The sequence below is a fragment of the Candidozyma haemuli genome, assembly GCF_002926055.2.
Source record: "Candidozyma haemuli strain B11899 chromosome Unknown D_2014730914, whole genome shotgun sequence".
NCBI classification, from domain to species: Eukaryota; Fungi; Ascomycota; class Pichiomycetes; order Serinales; family Metschnikowiaceae; genus Candidozyma; species Candidozyma haemuli.
The window spans coordinates 972,771-993,710 of record NW_020289911.1 but is presented as its reverse complement, the minus strand read 5'-3'; the positions used below and the strand labels follow the sequence as shown (position 1 = coordinate 993,710).

Sequence of the window (20,940 nt, the reverse complement as noted above, 5' to 3'; positions counted from 1 at the left end):
TCCAGAGTGACGTCTTTGAAGAGCCTGGTTGCGAACCCTCCATAGTTAAGCAGCACTGCCAGAGATTGTCCACTGAGATCCAGAACTAATAAAAGAACAAGAATTTCATTTCAAGTTTGAATGGTAGAGCATTCAAGAAGAGAGATGATGAATAAATAATCTACTTTTTTTTGTTTATACACCCTTTCGTCGGGCCATCTCGTGGTGTTCCTTGCCGATGGTGTTCTATTGTGGGCTGCGAAAAAACGTCAATTGGTGCTTTTCTATGCTCACCACAGAGGCATCAGTAGAACACCAAAGTACCGGGAAATTTACCATTTTTAGTTTTCTGGGGTCCATTTCTCGAGAAACAGACAAATCCACTAACTCGCCATCTCTCTCCTCTCCCTGTTGCCTTCGTCAGCCTCGTCAGCCTTGGTCGTGCACTACCCGATATTCCGACGACAAACACCACACAGTCAATCACTATCATACTTTTCCATACTGAACAAAGTTTGGCTTGCAACCATAACCCGCCCTTCATTTCACCTACTGAACTGCAAGCCTTTCCTGCTGGACCGTTCTTGTACGCCACATATTTGCATTTGCTGAATTGTCATTTTATCAGTTCCGTTCAGCACCCTTCCCCCTTAAATCGAACTCGCTTGTCCCCAACTTGTTAGCCTTCTTCTTCCAAAATGGAGGAGTTCAACGATGATTTTTACCCATTGGCTTTGCTAATGGACGAGTTGAAGCATGACGACGTTTCAAACCGTGTGGAAGCCATGCAGAAGCTTGATTCTATTGCTATAGCCTTGGGCCCAGAGAGAACTTTGCACGAATTACTTCCTTTCTTAAATGATGTCGCTCAGGACGACGAAGAAGAGGTTTTTGCTGTTTTGGCTGGAAAGCTCGGTGATTTCGTTCCCCTTGTTGGCGGACACCAGAACGCTGAGCCATTGATTCATATCTTGGCCATCTTGGGTGCCATGGAAGAACCCATCGTGAGAGATACAGCCGTAGAGTCCTTGAACAAGATTGCTCCAGAGTTGACTGACGATGAACTCAACAGCCTTTTCCTCGAATTGATCCGTTCCTTGTCTCAAGGTGACTGGTTCTCCAAGAAGGTTGCTTCTTGCGGTCTTTACAAATCTGTTATTGTCAGAGTTGATGCTTCCTTGAGAAGAGAATTGTTGTTGCTTTACAACTCTTTGGTCAGCGACGACTCTCCAATGGTGAGACGTTCTGCCGCAAAACACTTGCCTGCTATCATTGATAAACTTACCGAGTACACCAAGCAAAACCCAGATTCGAGCAAGAAGGTCGACGATAATGACTTGGAGATCATCAGCAAAATGTTCCACCATTTAATTAACGACGCTCAAGACTCCGTGAAGTTGTTGAGTATCGATGTCTTGGTGGCCATCCTCGAGTACTTCTACTTTATCCAAGACAGCTCCCACAACTCCGACTGCTTGGTGAGCGCGTTGAAGTTGATCAAAGACGACAGCTGGAGAGTCCGTTACGCGGCTGCTGACAAGTTCTCTGAGATCGCTCACAACTTTAAGGATTCGGAGGCTGACTTGTTGCGCCTCATTGATCCATTCATCAGTTTGATGAAAGACAATGAAGGCGAGGTTAGAAAGGCTATCGCCAAACAGTTGCCGGACTTCTGTAAATTGTTGAAGGATCCTAGCACCATTGAAACAAAGATTATTCCTGTTGTTGACGAATTGTCGCAAGACCCACACGAAAACGTGAGAGCTTCTTTGGCCTCTACAATCACCGGTCTTTCTCCGATTTTGTCAAAACAATCCACTACAGACAAGTTATTGCCAATCTTTTGGCCATGTTGAAAGATGAGTTCCCAGACGTTAGACTTAACATCATCTCGAACTTGTCCGTTGTGAACGAGACTATCGGCATCCAGTTGTTATCTACTAATTTATTGCCTGCCATCACTGAATTGGCCCAGGATACGAAATGGAGAGTCCGTTTGGCAATCATCGAATATATTCCCAAGTTGGCTACCCAACTAGGTGTGGAATTCTTCAACAAGGAATTGTTAACTCTTTGCACATCTTGGTTGTGGGATCCAGTTTTCGCCGTCAGAGACGCTGCTGTCAACAACCTTAAAGACCTCACAACAATCTTTGGCTCTCAGTGGGCTGAGGAACTGATCATCACGCATCTACTTAACATCAGGGATGAGAAGATTGGCGATGAGGACGTAGACAACGAGCCAGTGAACTTCCTGAACTTCATCATCAGAATCACTTGTCTTTTTGCTATCTCCAAGTTGACACCAGAGCTCGAACCTGCTGTCATCACGAAGAAGATCTTGCCATTCCTTAACCTGTTGATTGCCGACCCTGTGCCTAATCTTCGTTTCAACGTTGCCAAGTCATACTTGGTTGCAGCAGAAACATTGGTGAAGAGCGGATCTAGCGAGGACATCAAAGCGATCGAGGCGGAAATCATCCCTAACGTTAACGTTCTCGTGAATGATTCCGATGTCGACGTCAGATATTACGGCCAAAAGAGCCTTGATAGCATCAAGGAATTGACAGCTTAATGTGTTTAGCACTCATAACTCAAGTAACGATGAAATATAACGAATGGTCACATTGTTTTTTCTTGTAGATATTAGCCTACGGTCTAGTCATCTATTCCTTATGTTTATTATAAATGCGAGAATATACACGGAAGGTTACTCGCCCTTCGCCGCATGCAATTTGTCAAAGTCGAAATCGAACGATGCACCACATCCACAGGAAGTAGATGTGTAAGGAGAGTCGGTCACCTTGAATGATGTGCCGATAAGCTCTGTAGTGAAGTCTATCCTTGAGTCTTGAAGAATCTCCAAGGATGATTCATCAAAGATCACCTTGGCCGACTTGGCATCGTCTCTTTCAAACACTAACAAGTCGCTTTCACTCTCAAGCTCCTTCGAGAGGTTCGTAAGCTCAAGATTATACTGAAATCCGTGGCATCCACCACTTTCAACCTTGATCCGCAATGCTGAGTCAGGGTTATTATCATCCTTTGCAATCTGGGTTAATTTATCCTTTGCACGGTCGGTAATAGCTATCCTAAGATTAGTCTTACCAGTCACAAGCTTCGTTAACTTGAAGTCTTCAAGTTCTGGCGGGACATCCTTCGGTAGGGAGAAGGTGGATGACTTCAAGGATTTGGCAGGTTCGGCCGAATAAAAGCGGACTGGACGGAATAATGCTGACGATGATCTTAAGGGGAGTCTGACGATTTGTCTTGCCAGCGGTAGGGTGCTGGTTCTAAGAAATCTTGATAACATGATGGATATTAAAAGAAGATTCCGTTGCTTATGTTCTTACTATTCTAAGCTTATAAATGGCTAGTGAGAAAGCTTTATTAATCTGCAGGACATTTTAAGTATGGGGAACCCAAATGCCTGACTATACGTGGATTGATTGTATACAAGGGAGACATAGTTCAATTGTCGTTATTGAATGCAAAGGTCAAAGGAGGGGATACTTAGACGTAGTTATCGTTAGCAACCTTCCAGGATGGGAAGAAATCTAAGTGCTTCCAGTCCTCCTTAGGACCCTCCATGCCAAATGCGATCCATCTGAAGTACCAGAAGGTTCCAATAACCAATGCGTACAAGGCAAAGTACACACCAAAGTAGGCAGCACGAGCGGCTGGAGCGGTGGAGCGCTTCAATGGAGCAGTGAAAGCGTCAACTTCGTAAGTGAACACCAACATGGCAAAGTACAACGCAGGCAAGTAGTGATGGACGTAGGTGACTCTTCCCATGATAACGAATGGCATGAAGTGCAAACCCCAGCCGAACATAGGATAGATACCACCCATCAAGAAGGTCTTGAGCTTGAGTGGGTCCTGGAAATCGTTAATCTGTCTTTGCCATCTAATCAAGTGGTATAATGTGATGAAGCAGAACAAGACGACACCGACGGAGGAAGTCAAGGTGGTGGCTGGAGAACCGATCAAGAAATACTTGACCCTGTCATGAGCCCAAGAGCACATTCTGATACCAGAGTGCAAGGTTGGCCATTGCCAGAACTTGGAAGCCAAGTCGTCTTGTTTGTCGCTGTCAGGAACCAAGGCATTGTTGGTAGCCATCATAGCCAAGTTAAGCTGAATGAAATCCTTGAAGAAGTTAGTCTTTGGCAACTTGAAGTCCTCAGGAGCATCTGGCAAGATCTCGTTTCTGTTATTCTCAATGTTCCACCAGGTTCTCTTGTCCTTACGGAATGGGTTCTTGAAACAGACAACTTCACCTTGTCTGAAACCCCACTGTGGTAAAGAGTTACCTGGAACACCCAAGTAGCACCCCAAAGCGGCACTCTTCAATCTAAAAGAAGTAGTCAATGGGTGCAACTTCAAGGAGTCTTCCTTTCCGTGCAGCTCCATTATTTCAACAACCCAGTTGTCCTTAAGATCACCAATGGTCAAGTTACCGTAACCAGCAACTTCATATTCGGACTTACTCAATGGAGCAGCGATCTCGTGGGTGTGCAAGTTTCTACCAGTCAGTGGATGCATAAGTCTCACGGTCATACCGTCGAGGACGTAGTCAGCAGTCTTGTCTTTGGCAGGCTCGAAGTATGGCTCACCACGGGCTTTCTGGAACATCCAGTTGTTGTTAGAGTCCTTGTGAGAGTAGGTAGTGACCTGCTGCTGCTTGGAACCTTCTGGGAAAGTCTGAACGTGAGAATGCAACAAACCACCGGTCAAACCTTGGTTCTTGAGGGTAACGTAAGAGTGGCCGAAAGTAACGTCTCTTGGACCACCACCAACATCACTATTCTCCAAGTTAGCCTGGAACAAAGAAGACATGTTAGCATCACCGGTACCAGACTTGTACAAAAGGTCAAAGTGGACCTTGAAAGAGACAAGGAAAACACAGAAAGGCACGATAATCAAAGCCAAGATTCTGGCCAACCAGTGGAAAAAGTACTTCTTCCAAGTGATGGTCTTGTCGCCGAACTTGTTCCACAAGTCAACGACTGTGTAAATACCAACAAGGGTAGTGACGAACAAACCAACCATCTTGGTGGACATGGTACAACCAATGGCAACACCAGTGATCAAAAGCCACTTCCACCACTTTCTGGAGAACTCCTGGCGGCGGGTATTAAAGTTGTTGAAGCGGGAGAAGGCCAAAACAGTAGCAGTGGTGAAGAACAAAAGAGGCGAGTCGAGCAAGACGAACTTACCCAAGGTAACGTAGGACAACTCGAAAGTGACCATGGTGGTGAAAAGCCAGGTAGACAAGATGGAGAAGCCAATCTCCTTACAAGTGAAGTAGGCGACTGGAGCACACAATCCAGAGAACAAAACCTGGAAAAGTCTCATCTTGGTGTAGTCGATGTAGTCTGGGTACTGTTCACCAGAAGGGAAGTCCCAAGAGCCATTGTAGCCGGCAAGGTAGCCAGAAAGACCCACAAGCATCTTACCCAAAGGAGGGTGAACATCGTGATAGAACTCGTGTCTCAAGTAGTAAGAGCCAAACTTACCAAAATGGGCCTCATCCCAGACAACGTGGTTGTTGACGGAGATTCTGTAGGCTCTCAAAAGGAAAGAAAGCACGGTGAACGTAAGAGGAGCCAACCATTTCTCCAAGCTAAGCAAAGCACTGGTGGTGGACTCTTCATACTTGGCTTCAGCCGAGTCGACATCATCCGAAGAAGCCTCATTTCTCAAAGGAGAATGCAGATTGGCTTGGTGTGATTTTCTCAAGCGTGCTGTGGAGTTCAGGTCCACGTTAACACCCGAGGCAGACATCTCGATAGAACGGTGAAGGTAGAGTGTTTAGACTGGGTGGAAAATTCATACGTGTTAAAACACGCGGAGCGTGGTTTTGAATGCAGGTGAGGCAGACCAGATACTGGGGACACGAAGGGGACAACCAGGGCAATGAGGGGAAGCCGGGAAGTATATAAGGAGCTGAATGTTCAGGAGTTGAGAGAGGGAAACAGGCTTTTTTGTCCTTTTTTCATTTCCTTTAACGGGCGTGGAAATGCTGGTGTATTGGGATGGCTACTGATGGCTGCGAAACTACGATATCGGCTTTCCCTAGGGAGGCAGAGACCCTGTGGGTGTGGTCGGAAGGGTGGACTTTGAGGAAGACAGAAGGCGGTTGGTAATGGTGGGGAGGTCTTATATAAGGTAGCAGAGAAGAGAAATCAATTGAATGGGGAGTTTGTTGAGAGTGGTTGTGGCCTGGTTGGGGTGGTTTTGGCGGATATATCGCCTGCTCGCTTAAGCCTAATGGCTGCGAAAAGTCTATTGGTGTCTGTAGAGGAAGAGACGTACAAGCGTATACAACAGGTATTAGGAGAAGAAGTTTTTGGGAATCTAGAAGTGTAGTCAGCTTATTTTGGGAAGTATTTCTTCTCCTTTTTAATACTGTGAATATTACATGTGCTTCACATCAGATCAGGCGATATGATTGCCCCATTGACAACTGTGGAAGGGCTCCCCTAACTGTCCCGAGTGGTAAAATGCGTTTAGATGAGCGATAATCGGATGATTTATGGGAGTAAGCTTGCTTCGCTGTGTCTTTAAAACACTTAATTAACTTTATAGGGGCAGTACCATGACATTAATCAGGGAACTCGTCGGGGAGTTAGGGCTTGTCACATCTTGATAGATAACGAATGGTAGTATCTTGAGATCAAAGGAAGATCATTGGATGTTCCTTCATTATATTGGGATATTCCGCTTAGATCAATGCTTGGTATTCTACGATAGTCAGTGCACCAAATCGGGAAAGATCAGTGATTTACTTTCTACTTGACTACCATTGAACCAATTTCAACCATTTTATGCACCTGTGGGGGTCAACACTGCAAGCAGGGCTCATGTTACGGTACATCATGATCCGAAACTCTTGCTTCCTCTTCATATGCTGAGAGAATGAACGGTAATCATATAGAGTCTCTCCTCCAGATACCTCAGTAGTAATCAAATAAAGACCCACCATTGCCACAGTACAATCCAGTAGTTACCACCAATTAAACCAACTCCCCAGCAGCCTCCAGATCACCAGTCTCTGTATAGAACTACGTCAACTTCCCATAACCAGCCGTTCCGAGGTACTCATACATTCACCCATTTCGCAGCCACTCCAGACCATTCCATTCCACTCCAGACCAATTCGCCTCCTAAAAGAGATCTCCCACGTCCATAGAACAATCCATACCGTTCCATTCCTCGATCGATTACCCACGGCCCAGTGCTCGTTTCCGTCTAAGCTCATACAGTAGGAGCCTAAAAACGCCATAGAAGCCGTAGAGAACTACACAGTAGGCGAATTTGTGGGGCTGAACGTACAAACCCTCCTTGGCCATACCCCAGCCAATTGAGCACTTTAAACGTCAAACACTTCCCAAACAGCCATGGAACCGCCCAGAAACACCCAATTCCCCAAAACACCGCTTAGACAGCAACTTTGTGTTGACTCGGTCTCACATGAGCCAGGGACCGCTTGCTAACTACCAATTCGCGGCGCGCTTAGGGCTGGGTAAGGCCCCTCGGTCCTTCCCGTGTCAGGCCGGGTTGCCATTCATCCGGGGATTTTTCATAAATCTGGGGTCGACGAGTTACAGTGATTCGTAGGAAGGAGCTATCAAGACAGGCCAAAAGAAAGTAAAAGAACCAAGGGTCATGGCCGTCGCCTCCGCTTATGTAAGCTCGGGGTCGGAGTTGCTACGGACGCCTGTCGCCCGTACCGAAAGAACCGGGAATCGTGATTTGATGGGAAAAAGACCCGTGCACCACCGTAGTTAAGGCTAACGGGGCTAGACAGGCCACTTATTTTTCAGTGTCCAGGTGGCCCCGGTCAACGGGTATTCTGCAGGACGGGCTCCCAAGTATGGAACAGATTGCCCCGGCGGTGCGGGATATATAAGAGCATACGTTTTCCCACCCTCCCTTGGAGTCTCCTGATTTTCAGTACCCTCTTATAGGAAAAATCAAAAAACACATCTAACACAATGGCTATCAACATCGGTATCAACGGTTTCGGCAGAATTGGTCGTCTCGTTTTGAGAGTTGCCCTCTCCAGAAAGGACATCAACGTCGTTGCTGTCAACGATCCTTTCATTGCCCCTGACTACGCTTCTTACATGTTCAAGTACGACTCCACCCACGGTCAATTCCCAGGTGAGGTCAAGACTGACGGTGACAGCTTGGTCATTGACGGCCACAAGATCGCTGTTTTCGGCGAGAAGGACCCAGCTTCTATCCCATGGGGTAAGTCTGGTGTTGACTTCGTCATTGAGTCCACCGGTGTCTTCACCACTGTTGACGGTGCCCAGAAGCACATTGACGGTGGTGCCAAGAAGGTTATCATCACTGCTCCATCCGCTGACGCCCCAATGTTCGTTGTTGGTGTCAACGAGAAGAAGTACAACGGTGAGAACATTGTTTCCAACGCTTCTTGTACCACTAACTGTTTGGCTCCATTGGCCAAGGTTGTTAACGACGCTTTCGGTATCGAGGAGGGTTTGATGACCACTGTCCACTCCATCACCGCCACCCAGAAGACCGTTGACGGTCCATCCCACAAGGACTGGAGAGGTGGTAGAACCGCTTCTGGTAACATTATCCCATCTTCCACCGGTGCCGCCAAGGCCGTCGGTAAGGTTATCCCAGAGTTGAACGGTAAGTTGACCGGTATGTCTTTGAGAGTCCCAACCGTCGACGTTTCCGTTGTTGACTTGACCGTCAGATTGAAGAAATCTGCCACCTACGAGGAGATCTCCGCTGCCATCAAGAAGGCCTCCGAGGGTGAGTTGAAGGGTGTCTTGGGTTACACCGAGGACGCTGTTGTCTCCACTGACTTCTTGGGTTCCAACTTGTCTTCCATCTTCGACCAGAAGGCCGGTATCTTGTTGTCCCCAACCTTCGTCAAGTTGATCTCTTGGTACGACAACGAGTTCGGTTACTCCACCAGAGTCGTCGACTTGTTGGAGCACGTTGCTAAGAATTAGCTATCCATGAAGTTGTGAGGGAGCTCGATGCACCCTTGTAACTGGCCTTATGATAGTAAATGAACATCATTTCTAGAAATACAAAGCAGTATTATAATATTATTCCCCCCCTTGTAAAATACTGTCATCTCTCAATTGCTTCTCAAGTTTCCCCTTTTCATTTTATGATCACCATATTATCCTGGCGTGTTATTCCTGCCTATGCGCCTGTATGGCACACTACAACCTTACCCATCCAAAGCAGCCCATGTTATATAAGTACTTGATCGTGGCCCCCTTTTCCAACTTTTTCCATTCCTTTTTTATCTGTCATTTATGAGGTTCCTTTTAGACCAGAACTTCCACGTCTACAAGGCCCAGCATTCTCCTGTGTTTACACAGTCCCACTTATCCACCATACAAACACACTCTGCAAACTATGTGTATAATAAGTATATTTCCACTTCAACAGACGTGATCCCAAAGTATGATAGTGTTGAAGACGTGGAGATTGACGTTAATGCAGATTCTGTAACCCAAGGAGATTTGGTCGTGACTTATGTTACGATAAAACACGGTTCTTCTTCGCAGATGGCGTGTTTTGTTAGAGATAAGGACTTTGTTTTGGCATTACTAAAATCTGGAGCACCAGAGTTTTTGGTGAATTTACTCGAGGCATTGGACTTTGAAAAGCCTCTACTGCTTCGACCCCAGCCGGTGGGTAGCGAAGGAATACAAACGTTGGTGGATGCAATGGCACCTGTTTTGGTTGCAGATCTGGGGATTATGGGGAACATCGATATAACGTTTACACCGAAGGTGAAACTAAAGAAGGATTCACTAAAAGAGATTTTGATTAATGTGCCGAGGAAAGATTCTTGCAGGTTGTTAGAAGGATCCAGCCAGCCAATGCATGCTATAGTGCTGTGGTTGACTAAAGCCACTAGTGTTAAGTTCAAGAATATGGAGACAAAGACATTTACCAGCGATTTAATATGCGTTTCGAAAAATGGCAGAATCAGGTTAATTGGCGATAATATTTTAGACGATGAGTCTGCTACTACGTTGGTAACTCAAGTATGTCGTGCATTGGCGTGAATTAAAAAGACCGTTGAGGTCTGCTCTATGTAAAGATCATGACAATAGTCCACATGACGGACGCTGTCACAACGATAAAACCAGTCCAAATAATACCCGAATGGGTCGCTGGCGAATGCTGGAGTCGCTGGAGATTAAGGTTAATACTAACCATGCTAAAAATTAGGGCAAAGATGAAGCCAAACACTAGCATAATAAAAACAAACACATTGTTGGCGTCACTAAGCTGGATATCCTCCTGTTGAAGCTTGAGGATTCCAAAGATAATGCCGAAGTTAATGCCGGAAATGAATAGGGATGTAAAACACAAGGTGAAATAAATGAAAGATAAGGTTGTATCGTAATCATGGACAAACCTCACTTGGAAATCGTTCTCGTCGTTAAAGTACAGTGGCTCCTCATCAAGAGAGTCGTATTTGGAGACGTAGCCATTTTCTGAATCCAAAAGTCCCTTCTCCCTGGAGGAGTATGAAAGCCTTCTAAGCACACGGAATGACTTGACAAGTTTCATCCTGGATCTGATAAATGACAAAATGACATTGTTCAAGAAAGAGTCATCGAGATCACCACTATTCTGAAGGTACCAGTAATAGTTCTCGTCGTCATCATCACCAAAGTTGTCAAGAGCATTCAAATCATTCATACGGTCGATGTAGTCAGGATCAAACAGCTGGAAAGACTTGACGTTATGAATGACCTCATTATCCGTGTCCTTCAATTTGGGCAGGCCTCCACTTGTTTTGGGGCTATAGATATTCTGCATCGAAGTGTAGGACTTTTGTCTGCTGAGAATAACCCTAGACTTATCTTGAATCAAGCTCTCGTCAAATGTGTTTTGATTGTTAACATACTCAACTGATTCATAATTCTTCAACAAGTTAAGGTCCAAGATCCTCAGATAATGATTGTTCTGCTCTGTTGGAATGTAGTTCAAGTAGCAAGATCTCATGTAATCGTAGATACTGAAATCTTTGAATGGGTGGACTAACGAATTGAGCAAGAAGTTCTGTACCTTGACAGGCAACTTCTTAAGCGTGATTGGCCTGTACTTATTCTGGAGTTGATTGCCTGTAATAGTCGTCGTAAGAGACTGCTGGAAATTGTACAAATTAGTGCCATTGCTGTGGATGCTAAACTTATTGAAAGGAAATGGGTCCATGCGGTCTGTGTCAAACAGAATGTGATGGTCGATATCTTGAGATGTGAAGATATTTTCGTCATGAAGCATGTAGAAACTGTCTTCGTAGTCTCTGGTCTCGACAGTAGACGTAGCATTCGAAGTATCAGGGTAGACATCGCTTCCATTGGTCAAAGGAGAGACGGACGCTGAATCAAACTCGTGAGCCGACAAGTCATTATGTTGACTAGCATTCTTATGCAAGAAATACCTTGATCTGTCACACACATACTTCAAAGAAGGCAGAAGATTGTTTGAAACCAAAGCATTTATGGTAAGCTTGGTCATTGGCGTCACTTCGTGAGAGACGAGATACTCAGTCAAGAGATTTTCAGCCTTGATTTGAGTTGGTTCATCTTCTGCAAGCATGTATTGAAGAAGGCCTTCGACAACGTGATTCGGAAGGCAGCAATACGAGTACTTTCTCAAACCACCGGTATGGGCAATGAGAACAGACGATGGTTGGTTCTCATGAGAAACGATGTAGGAAGGATTAGGCTCATCAGGACCCAGGGTCAAATAAAGGACAGATACCTTAGTTGAGCCCTTGAGTTTCTGGAGATTCAAAAACACATCGATGCAGAGAGCCAACTCATTCTTGGAGGTTGTATCTTTGGGAAGCAACGAGCACAATGCAAAGTTCTTCTTAAGAACGCTGACAAGATCAAACTTGGCAAGCTGGTCGACATTGTAATCAACATGAAGACTTTCGTAAAGCGAAGACTCTTCAGATGGAAGTGAGCCGCAATTGGAGTCGACAGTAGTATATGATGGAGACTTCTTGAGTTGGCCATGAGGTGTGGCGAACTTGCGGTGCAAGGACAAATGCATACTTTTAGACTCCCGCTCAATTTCATCTAGAAGCTGAGTAATCTGAGAAGTGAGCGGAGACAAGTCAAAATTGACGAAGGAACGTGGGTTGGAGTGGAGGTAATGCGAGAGCGATGCAATGAACTTCTTGGACTTGGCCTGATCAGGGTAATGCTTAGTGAGTTTTTTGAAAATCTTCTTCAAGGCAATCTTCTGGACCAAAATGTACTTGGTAAGCTTCTTGACGGTCACAGAAATGTCATTGATGATGTGGTAATGGAACGGGACGAGTTTATGGTACTTTGTCGCAACGTCATCGGTAGTTGACTGAAGGGCAAGTTCAAAGTCGGTTTTATAAATCTTAAGCTTCCGTTGAAGCTCACCGGTCTTGGTAACCAAAAACAAGTTGATGTAATCGAAATTTTCAATAAACTTATGGTGGAGGTCGGTTAGCGAGCCAGCACCCTGCTGGGCAGTGATATCTCTAATGGACGCCTTCAAGTCATTGTAATCTAGGTTGTATACCTTCCACTCCGGAATCGATAGACAGGCTAGGTTTTTGCCAAACTTCATGCAAATGGGATAGCTGAAGTGGCTATATTAAGTGTGGAGTGAGGACCTGGGGGAGGAGAATCTAATTAACAAGGAGCTGGTAGCAGTTAGTGAAAGGTCACGGCGGCTGTAATAAAATGAGCCAGGCCAGCGTACAGGATGCGCAGAAGCGATAGCTAATCGCCTGGGAAAAAAAAAAAGTTATACGAAAGGGAGGTTCAAGTGAAGAACCAGTAGGACCAAAAAGTAAATGAAAACCAGAAAAACCCAAGCAGACCTCACTCCTTATATATGAGGCGCCCCGCCGACGAACCGATGCAGCACTACGCACTGTTATCTTTTCGTGACACAATAGTCATAGACAGCTACAGCGAAGTACGTACATCTAGTGCCGCGCGCGATCAATAGAGTAAGTAGAAAGGGAGAGATTCTGCCGCACTGCACCACGTGGAGGGGCAGAGGCCAGGGAGAAGGAGGCTCAGTGGGGGGAGAAAAACTATATAAGGAGAGCTTTCCCTGGCCAACAAATCATACAAATAAATCAAAAAACTGGGTATCCATGGTGGTTTGCTGGGGCCATCGCCCCCCTGGCTCACACGACTGGATGCTTTTTCTGGGTGCCAAAGAAAAGAAAAGTAGCAGATTGCGCACTTGCAAATAAATGAGCAGGAACGCACTGCGTTTTTTTTTTTTTGCCTACCCCCCAGCCCAGTAACAATACAAGCCAAGAGCTTCTACCCTCGTAATGGGCACAGTGGATGGTTCGAACGCAGAAAGCCTCACCTGGGCAGAGGTGATTGGCTGAGTCCAGTGGTTAGATGAATTAGATCTGCTTGAGCTTCTTGGCCTGTGTTCTGGGGGAAAAGCAGGTTTCATGTGGTCGTTGCGAGGTGCGTTATATTGATAAATCTAGCTTTTTTTTTTGTATATGTCCATCGCTTTTCGAGCGCTCGTCGGTTACTCTGAGTTTAGCCTAGGCATCAGCCACAGGCAAGAAAAACACTGGAAACACTGAAAACAAGCTTTTTATGGGTAGCCAGTCTATCTTTGAATGACCAGCATTCCTTAGAAAGATATCTTTTCTTCCCATTTGGCCCTCCACCCCCACCTTTTTACCGTTTTCCCGTTGGTGGCCTTTCGCAGCCACTGCTTATCTGGGGCTGAGGACCCAGCTTATTCTTGCCTTGTGCGAGCCCAGTCTTGTGGACAGATCGTAGTTTGCGCTTTTCTCGCATATACTGCCGCCACACATCACCTCTGGTCTGCCTTAGCGGGCATAGCGGTTATATCAGAGTCAACTAATAGGCATGGTTTATTGGGGAAGGAGTCGTTGCTTCTAGTGGCCTAGCGTTTGTGGGCGTTACCTATTTTCTCCAGTTACCCTTCACCGCAGACGGGTACATTCTCGCTTCTCCCTTGCGTCATTGTTGGCGCTGATCGCTTGCTGCATCCTCCTGAAAATAGTCTTTCGGGTGGATTCCGGGTATCTCTAGCTGCCATGTGCAATTGGACGGTACTACTAATCTAGGGTTATCTAATGGGTACGGTCTATCAAAAGATAAGCAAGGGCCACTTTGGGAAGGCTTCCTGGTATCTGGTGCTCTTAACGGCCTGGCCGATACGTCTTAGTGTCACATTCCAGTATCTTCACAATGGCCCATTGACCATTGAACATACCACTGTTCCGTAATAAAGCGGAGTTTTATCGGTTAGGAAATGCGGCAAACGCCTGGCAGGAAAAGGAACAACTTTGCAAGGCTTGTACTTTCATAACCTTCTTTTTCTAGCTTAGACTTGGCCCTTCTTGCATTTCCTGGAAGGCCCCTGTCCATGGCTTAGATGGACTTTCTTCGGGTAACGTACGGAAACGTGCTTGAGGTTACAGTGTTCTAAGGATGTGTTGTAATGACACAAAACAATAGGGTGATGTCGAAGAAGATCCGTTGGGTTTGTTCAATTTTCAATGGGAAAACCCTATTTGGTGCTGGCGCTCGTGCGTATTGCCTGGGCTTGACCACTTTTGGTCTATAGCAAAGTTTATTTGGATTAACTTTTGGATGACGGCGATCGCCCTGGAGATTTTCTTAACGCCTTTATTTATTGCTGGCTGTATTCGGTTTATCTTTACGATTATCAGGCGATGTAAATCTTCAGATTAGGATATAAAGGTCTAGAGGGGTAGATTACAGGTGTTGGGAGTATCGGAGAGGAAGTTCCGTCTATGAGTTTTTAATTAACGGATGCCGCCGAGGTAAGAAAAGCAGCAGTAACTCAAGGCAGTTTAAGAATTTACAAGAAAAAAAAATGAATAAAGAATTGCCGAGGTTTCCACTACACTACGCCTGCTCATCGCATATTCAACCGGTCTGCTTACTCGTCTACAATCAGACTGCGTCCCTTCTTCACCCACCTTTCCACGGAAAAGTCACCTTTTAAGGCGGTCCAAGTACACATTCGCCTCCTACCAACGTCAACGTCATCGCAGCGTCACCGCCATCTTCATCTGATGCATAAGTAAGCATTTGTGCCTCCTAGTAGACCTTCTTCAATCACAATCAGGCAAATCACAATCTGGGCGGTCGGATTTCCTATTCCACAGGGACACAAAGACGAATGCCGCTTATTCTTTACATTTTTTTTTCTGCCACTTTAAAACCCGGATCATTTAAAAGGACCCTACATCGAACCCAGAAAGAGTGGTTTTTTTCAAATTCTTCATCAACAGTAAAGCAACTATAAACGTCAGCTCATTTCCTTACCCACCTCTTATCTATCAGCCGTTTAATGCACCACTGTGGCCTTTTTAGTCCACTTCTCTAAAGTCCAAAAACCTGCCCACTCTTGCCTCACCCAACTCTCTTTCCACTTATTTCTGACCAGTTAAAAACCAGATATTTCCCTATATAACATGATTCTGTGCCTGGACACTTCTCCATATTGCAGCCAGAAAAAAAGCATGCAAGCGAACCCAGGAACGGTGCTTTTGCACGTGACAAGACGAGCGAAGCGACGTGATTTCTGCACCCTTATGACACTTCGATAAGATACCCACCCAGCCAATCCCGTTCCAGGAATTACCCAGACCCAGAAAAACAAAAACAATGCCTTCTTCATAGTCTCTTTATTTTATGGTCTCTTTTTTACCACTTAAAAAACCTCCCACTCCCCCAATCATACCCCATACGTGGGGTAATGTCATCTTGAACCAATGGCCGCGGCTGCTAATGGGCTTACTGATTATTGGCGATCACGTGAGATTAGTCAATACACAATTTTTTTGCAACTGATGCACCATGTGCACCACCAGAGGCCTACTGCCTTATATCTCTCTGTGCATCCCATCCACTTTGTAGTTGTAACGATTCTTTCAGCGTTTCCTCATACCTTTGTTTTATCATGAGTACGCAGACTGAAGCCATCGCCCTGGTGATAGAGGTGACCAAGTCGGTTAACTTCCTGACCCAGCCGGCGAAAGCTATTCCTTCTCCATTTGCTGCTTTCGTGGAGACTCATCAGCTTCTTGCTAGCAATGAACCTTTTTTCCATGTGGCCGCTTACCTCCAGCAGATTGCTGACGAGGAGGCCCAGGAGGAGCACGAGGGTGAAGCTCCTGTGAAGAAGGCTGTTTCGGTGACTACGGATTCAGACACTCTTTTCCAGAACCTACCTTACTTGTCTGCATCTGCTTTCAAGACCAGCCCATCGGTTGTCCATGTGGAAGTCAAGAACACAGATTTCGCCATTGCTGCTGCTTTGACCGACTTGTCGTTCCCTGTGTTTGTTTCACATGGTGTTGCTCATGCCCATAATGTGTCCCAGGCTGCTTACGCTGCTGCGTTTGCTGAAAAGAAGTTGGTTTTCCACTTGTACCTGCCACTTGGTGCTGCTACAGAGAATGTCAAGGCCAAGACCGAGATCGCTACCAACTTGTCTTCGGTCGCTGAGGCTGCTTCGTTTTATGAAGTCTCTGCATTCACCGCTTTGAATAAGCTGTCTAAGGCTAAGGATGCTATTGTCGTCTTGGGTCTGCCATCTGACCAGTTTGTCTCTGCTGCTTCCCTGGAGCATGCTCTCATATACCGTGTTGATCTTTACCAACCGTTCGACTTGAAGGCTCTTCTTTCAGCTATCCCAGCTGGTGTTGAGACCCTTACGTTGGTTGAGCAGACTCAGAGATCCTCCTCTTTTTCTGCTTTGCTTTTAGACTTTTTCAAAAACTACTCAGCTTTGCAATACTTGAAAAACTTCACAAAGGTTGTTGGTGCCAAACTTGGAAGTTTCACAGCTAAGAATGCTGCTGAGGTTGTTGGTGATCTTTTGAAGAACACCAGATCTGACGCTCCAAAACAAAACTTGCTTTTTGGCAACGCCTCTACATCTACTGAAGAAGATGTCGTTGAACAACAACAAGAGGAAGGCGTCAAGAAGGTTTATGCCTTGGAACAGGCCTACCTTAAGGTCTTGTCTCAGGTCAACGACAAGTCCCACATCTGGAACGACTTCTCCGCTCCAACCGTTGGCGGCTCCACTAACCCAGAGTTTGGTTTCGGCTCTTTCTTGCATTATGAAGAACAACAATCTGCATTAATCAACATTGTCTCCACTGCCATTCAAAAGAACACTTTCGCTTCCTTGGACAACGAGAAGCTCATTGAGCTTTTAACTCTGTGGTTGGTTCTTGTCAAATCTAACAAGCCATTTGAACTGACCCAGGAAGTTCTTAAGCTTTTGCTGACTGACACTTCTGGCACTTCCCAGCAGATTCTTAATCTTAAAGACTTTTTCGAGATCAGACCAAACTGGTTGGTTGGTTCTGATGCTTGGTCTTACGATTTGGGCTCTTCTGGTGTCCACAGCGTCATTTCTTCTGGCAAGAACGTTAACATGTTGGTCATTGACTCTGAGCCTTACTCCAACAAGAAGTTGGACATTGTCCGTAAGAAGGATATTGGTTTGTACGCCATGAACTACGGTAACTGTTACGTTGCTTCTATCGCTATTTATTCTTCCTACACTCAGGTGTTGCAGGCTTTCCTCGAAGCTGAGAAGTTCGATGGTCCATCTATCGTTTTGGCTTACTTGCCTTATGAATCAGAGAACGCTGACATTTTGAGCATCTTGAAGGAAACTAAGCTCGCTGTCGATTCTGGTTACTGGCCATTGTACAGATACGATCCATCTATTGAGAAGGATGATGACAGATTCAAGCTTGACTCGTCTTCTTTGAGAAACCAGTTGAGAGACTTCTTGGACAGAGAGAACAAGTTGACTCTTTTGGCCAAGAAGAACCCACAGCTCCTGAGAAACTTGTCTGCCTCAGCTAACAGTGAAGCCAAGAAGCAGCAGCTTCGCGTTGAGGACGAGTCTTTCAAGCAGTTGTTGCAAGGTTTGTCTGGTCCTCCATTGACCGTGGCTTTTGCCTCCGATGGTGGTAACGCCGAGGCTATTTCCAAGAAGATTAACAGACAAGCTTTGGCTAGAGGGTTGAAGTCGACTGTCTTGTCCATGGACGATGTTTCCGTCGAAGACTTGCCTCTTGAAACCAATATTATTTTCGTTTCTTCCACTGCTGGTCAGGGTGAGTTCCCAAACAACGGTAAGGCATTCTGGGATGGTTTGAAGCTGGCTCAAGACTTGGACTTGACTTCCATTAGATTCTCTGTCTTTGGTTTGGGTGACTCCAAGTACTGGCCAAGAAAGGAGGACAAGCACTACTACAACAAGCCAGGTCAGGACTTGTACCTCAAGTTGAAGCACTATGGTGCTGTTGAGCTCGCCGAGTTGGGTCTTGGTGATGACCAGGATCCAGATGGATTCAACACTGGATACGAAGAATGGTTGCCAAAGATCTGGAAGGCCTTGGGTGTTGACGGTGTCGAGGGTGTTGAAGAACCAAAGCCTTTGACTAACGAAGACATGAAGATTGGTTCCGACTACTTGAGAGGTACCATCGCCGAGGGCCTCCGTGACGACAGTACTGGTGCTATTTGTGCTGTTGACCAGCAGTTGACCAAGTTCCATGGTATCTACATGCAAGATGACCGTGATATCAGAGACGAGAGAAAACTGCAAGGTATGGAGCCAGCCTACTCCTTCATGGTCCGTCTTAGATTGCCAGGTGGTGCTGCTGACCCAGGTCAGTACTTGAAGTTAGACGAGCTTGCTGATGAGAGAGGTAACGGTACTTTGAAGATCACCACCAGAGCTACCTTCCAGTTGCACGGTGTTGTCAAGCACGACTTGAAGCCAGCCATCAGAGGTATGAACTCTGCTCTCTTGGACACTTTGGCTGCCTGTGGTGATGTCAACAGAAACGTCATGGTTTCTGCTCTTCCAGGTAATGCCAAGGTTCACAGACAGGTTGCCCAAGCTGGTTCTGAGATCTCTGAGCACTTGTTGCCTTCTACCACTGCCTACCACGAGATTTGGTTGGAGGGTCCAGACGATGGTGACAAGGCTGGCTACAAGGAGGCCTGGGAGAACAAGAAGGGTGGTCCAAAGTTGAAGAAGACCATGGTTGCTGGTAACGCCTTGGTTGACCACGAACCACTTTACGGTCCAACTTACTTGCCTAGAAAGTTCAAGATTGTCATCACTGTCCCACCTTACAACGATGTTGATGTCTATGCTCACGATATTGGTTTGATTGCCATTGTTGAGAATGATGAGGTTATTGGTTTCAACCTTCTCGCTGGTGGTGGTATGGGTTCTACCCATAACAACGTCAAGACTTACCCAAGAACTGGTTCTATGTTCGGTTTCGTTCCAAGAGACAAGATCAACCAGGCTTGTGAGAATGTCATGTTGGTCCAGAGAGATTTCGGTGACAGAACTAACAGAAAGCACGCCAGATTGAAGTACACCATCGATGACATTGGAGTTGAAGAGTTCAAGGCTAAGGTCGAAGAGTACTGGGGTGACAAGTTCGAGGAGCCTAAACAGTTTGAGATCAAGAGTAACATTGACTACTTCGGTTGGGTCAAGGACGAAGAGGGATACAACCACTTCACTGCCTTCGTTGAGAACGGTAGAATTGAGGATACCCCTGAGTTGCCACAGAAGACCGGTTTGAAGACCATTGCCAAGTGGTTGCTTGACAACAAGAAGTCTGGTGAATTCAGATTGACCGGTAACCAGCATATTGTTCTTTCTAGAATTGCCGACGAGGACTTGCAAACCATCAAGGACTTGCTTGCCAAGTACAGCTTGGACAACACTGACTTCTCTGGTTTGAGATTGTCTTCCTCTTCTTGTGTTGCTTTGCCAACATGTGGTTTGGCCATGGCTGAGTCTGAACGTTACTTGCCTGAGCTTATTGGTAAGTTGGAGACTGCCCTTGAGGACTACGGTTTGAGACACGACTCTGTTGTCATGAGAATGACTGGTTGTCCTAACGGTTGTGCTAGACCATGGTTAGCTGAGGTTGCTCTTGTTGGTAAGGCTATGGGTGCCTACAACTTGATGTTGGGAGGTGGCCACCACGGTCAGAGATTGAACAAGATCTACAGATACTCGATCAAGGAGGACGAGATCATGGACATCTTGTTGCCATTGTTCAAGAAGTGGTCGTTGGAGAGACAAGACAACGAGCCATTTGGTGACTACTGTATTAGAACGGGAGTTATTGCGGAGACCACAGAAGGTAAATACTTCCACGAGAACATCCCCGAGGAAGCCTAGAGCTTCTTTTTTATTAAAGTTGGTGCTAGCACCATTTCATAGCAGCATATTTATTAATCTTACATATTCGTTTCTATCAGATGCCTGTAATAACTTTCCGTTCACTTTTTCTGACCATTGAGTTTGGGTATAGTTGGAGTCTCATGGCGTTCCATCTCAAGCACGTCAGCAATCCTTAACGGTTGTGCTGTCATGCTAACCTTTCGAAGTCTTCGTAGCACTGACTTCTCACAGCTCTTGCTGATCTTGTCTGCTTCTTTGCGTAGATATTCGATATGGGTGGCCTTTATGGTCTTCAAATTTCGTAGTAGTTCAGCCTTTTCGGCTTTGCTGAGTTCAAGTGGCATTGGTTGTTGTATAAGGAAAGGAGTATAGCACTGGTTATTCACCCTAAGATTGTACGCGGTGATATCAACAATGCACCACCACGCTAAAAGTACCATGTGGAGCAGAAGGTACCAGAATGGTGTAAATCATAGAGTTTTCATTTATCCTTGTATCAAATGACGAAGCTGTAATTACTTTTATGGCATTTTATGATTTTCATGTTTCATCCTTGGTTTGTGGATTTATGGTGGACTATTCATTGCAATAGCTTAACTTAGTCAGTTTCGCAGCCAAGTTAGAAATGATATCTGATGGTCGAAATTTCATAAAAGTAGGGAA

General features: G+C 45.7%; 8 protein-coding genes across 8 annotated transcripts; 4 read left to right on the top strand and 4 right to left on the bottom strand. All coding sequences in view use genetic code 12, as the record gives it.

Annotated features, from left to right (window-relative positions):
• Positions 1-677: 677 nt before the first annotated feature.
• Positions 678-2,554, top strand: TPD3 (protein phosphatase 2A structural subunit; the record flags this gene model as incomplete). The annotated part of the gene is made up of 2 exons (XM_025486541.1): positions 678-1,767; positions 1,809-2,554. 2 exons carry the CDS (start codon positions 678-680, stop codon positions 2,552-2,554), a joined length of 1,836 nt encoding a protein of 611 aa, XP_025344091.1.
• A 135-nt stretch (positions 2,555-2,689) lies between these two features.
• Positions 2,690-3,292, bottom strand: ISA2 (Isa2p; the record flags this gene model as incomplete). The annotated part of the gene is made up of 1 exon (XM_025486540.1): positions 2,690-3,292. The coding sequence occupies one exon, from the start codon at positions 3,290-3,292 to the stop codon at positions 2,690-2,692; it is 603 nt and encodes a 200-aa protein (XP_025344090.1).
• Positions 3,293-3,492: 200 nt separating this feature from the next.
• Positions 3,493-5,766, bottom strand: PMT2 (dolichyl-phosphate-mannose-protein mannosyltransferase; the record flags this gene model as incomplete). The annotated part of the gene is made up of 1 exon (XM_025486539.1): positions 3,493-5,766. One exon carries the CDS (start codon positions 5,764-5,766, stop codon positions 3,493-3,495), a length of 2,274 nt encoding a protein of 757 aa, XP_025344089.1.
• Positions 5,767-7,979: 2,213 nt separating this feature from the next.
• Positions 7,980-8,978, top strand: TDH3 (glyceraldehyde-3-phosphate dehydrogenase (phosphorylating); the record flags this gene model as incomplete). The annotated part of the gene is made up of 1 exon (XM_025486538.1): positions 7,980-8,978. The coding sequence occupies one exon, from the start codon at positions 7,980-7,982 to the stop codon at positions 8,976-8,978; it is 999 nt and encodes a 332-aa protein (XP_025344088.1).
• Positions 8,979-9,293: 315 nt separating this feature from the next.
• Positions 9,294-10,055, top strand: CXQ85_002875 (uncharacterized protein; the record flags this gene model as incomplete). Its single annotated transcript, XM_025486537.1, has 1 exon — positions 9,294-10,055. One exon carries the CDS (start codon positions 9,294-9,296, stop codon positions 10,053-10,055), a length of 762 nt encoding a protein of 253 aa, XP_025344087.1.
• A 25-nt stretch (positions 10,056-10,080) lies between these two features.
• CXQ85_002874 (uncharacterized protein) lies at positions 10,081-12,615 on the bottom strand (the record flags this gene model as incomplete). The annotated part of the gene is made up of 1 exon (XM_025486536.1): positions 10,081-12,615. One exon carries the CDS (start codon positions 12,613-12,615, stop codon positions 10,081-10,083), a length of 2,535 nt encoding a protein of 844 aa, XP_025344086.1.
• A 3,375-nt stretch (positions 12,616-15,990) lies between these two features.
• On the top strand, positions 15,991-20,274 carry ECM17 (sulfite reductase (NADPH) subunit beta; the record flags this gene model as incomplete). Its single annotated transcript, XM_025486535.1, has 1 exon — positions 15,991-20,274. One exon carries the CDS (start codon positions 15,991-15,993, stop codon positions 20,272-20,274), a length of 4,284 nt encoding a protein of 1,427 aa, XP_025344085.1.
• A 101-nt stretch (positions 20,275-20,375) lies between these two features.
• On the bottom strand, positions 20,376-20,717 carry CXQ85_002872 (uncharacterized protein; the record flags this gene model as incomplete). The annotated part of the gene is made up of 1 exon (XM_025486534.1): positions 20,376-20,717. The coding sequence occupies one exon, from the start codon at positions 20,715-20,717 to the stop codon at positions 20,376-20,378; it is 342 nt and encodes a 113-aa protein (XP_025344084.1).
• Between the last annotated feature and the right edge of the window lie 223 nt (positions 20,718-20,940).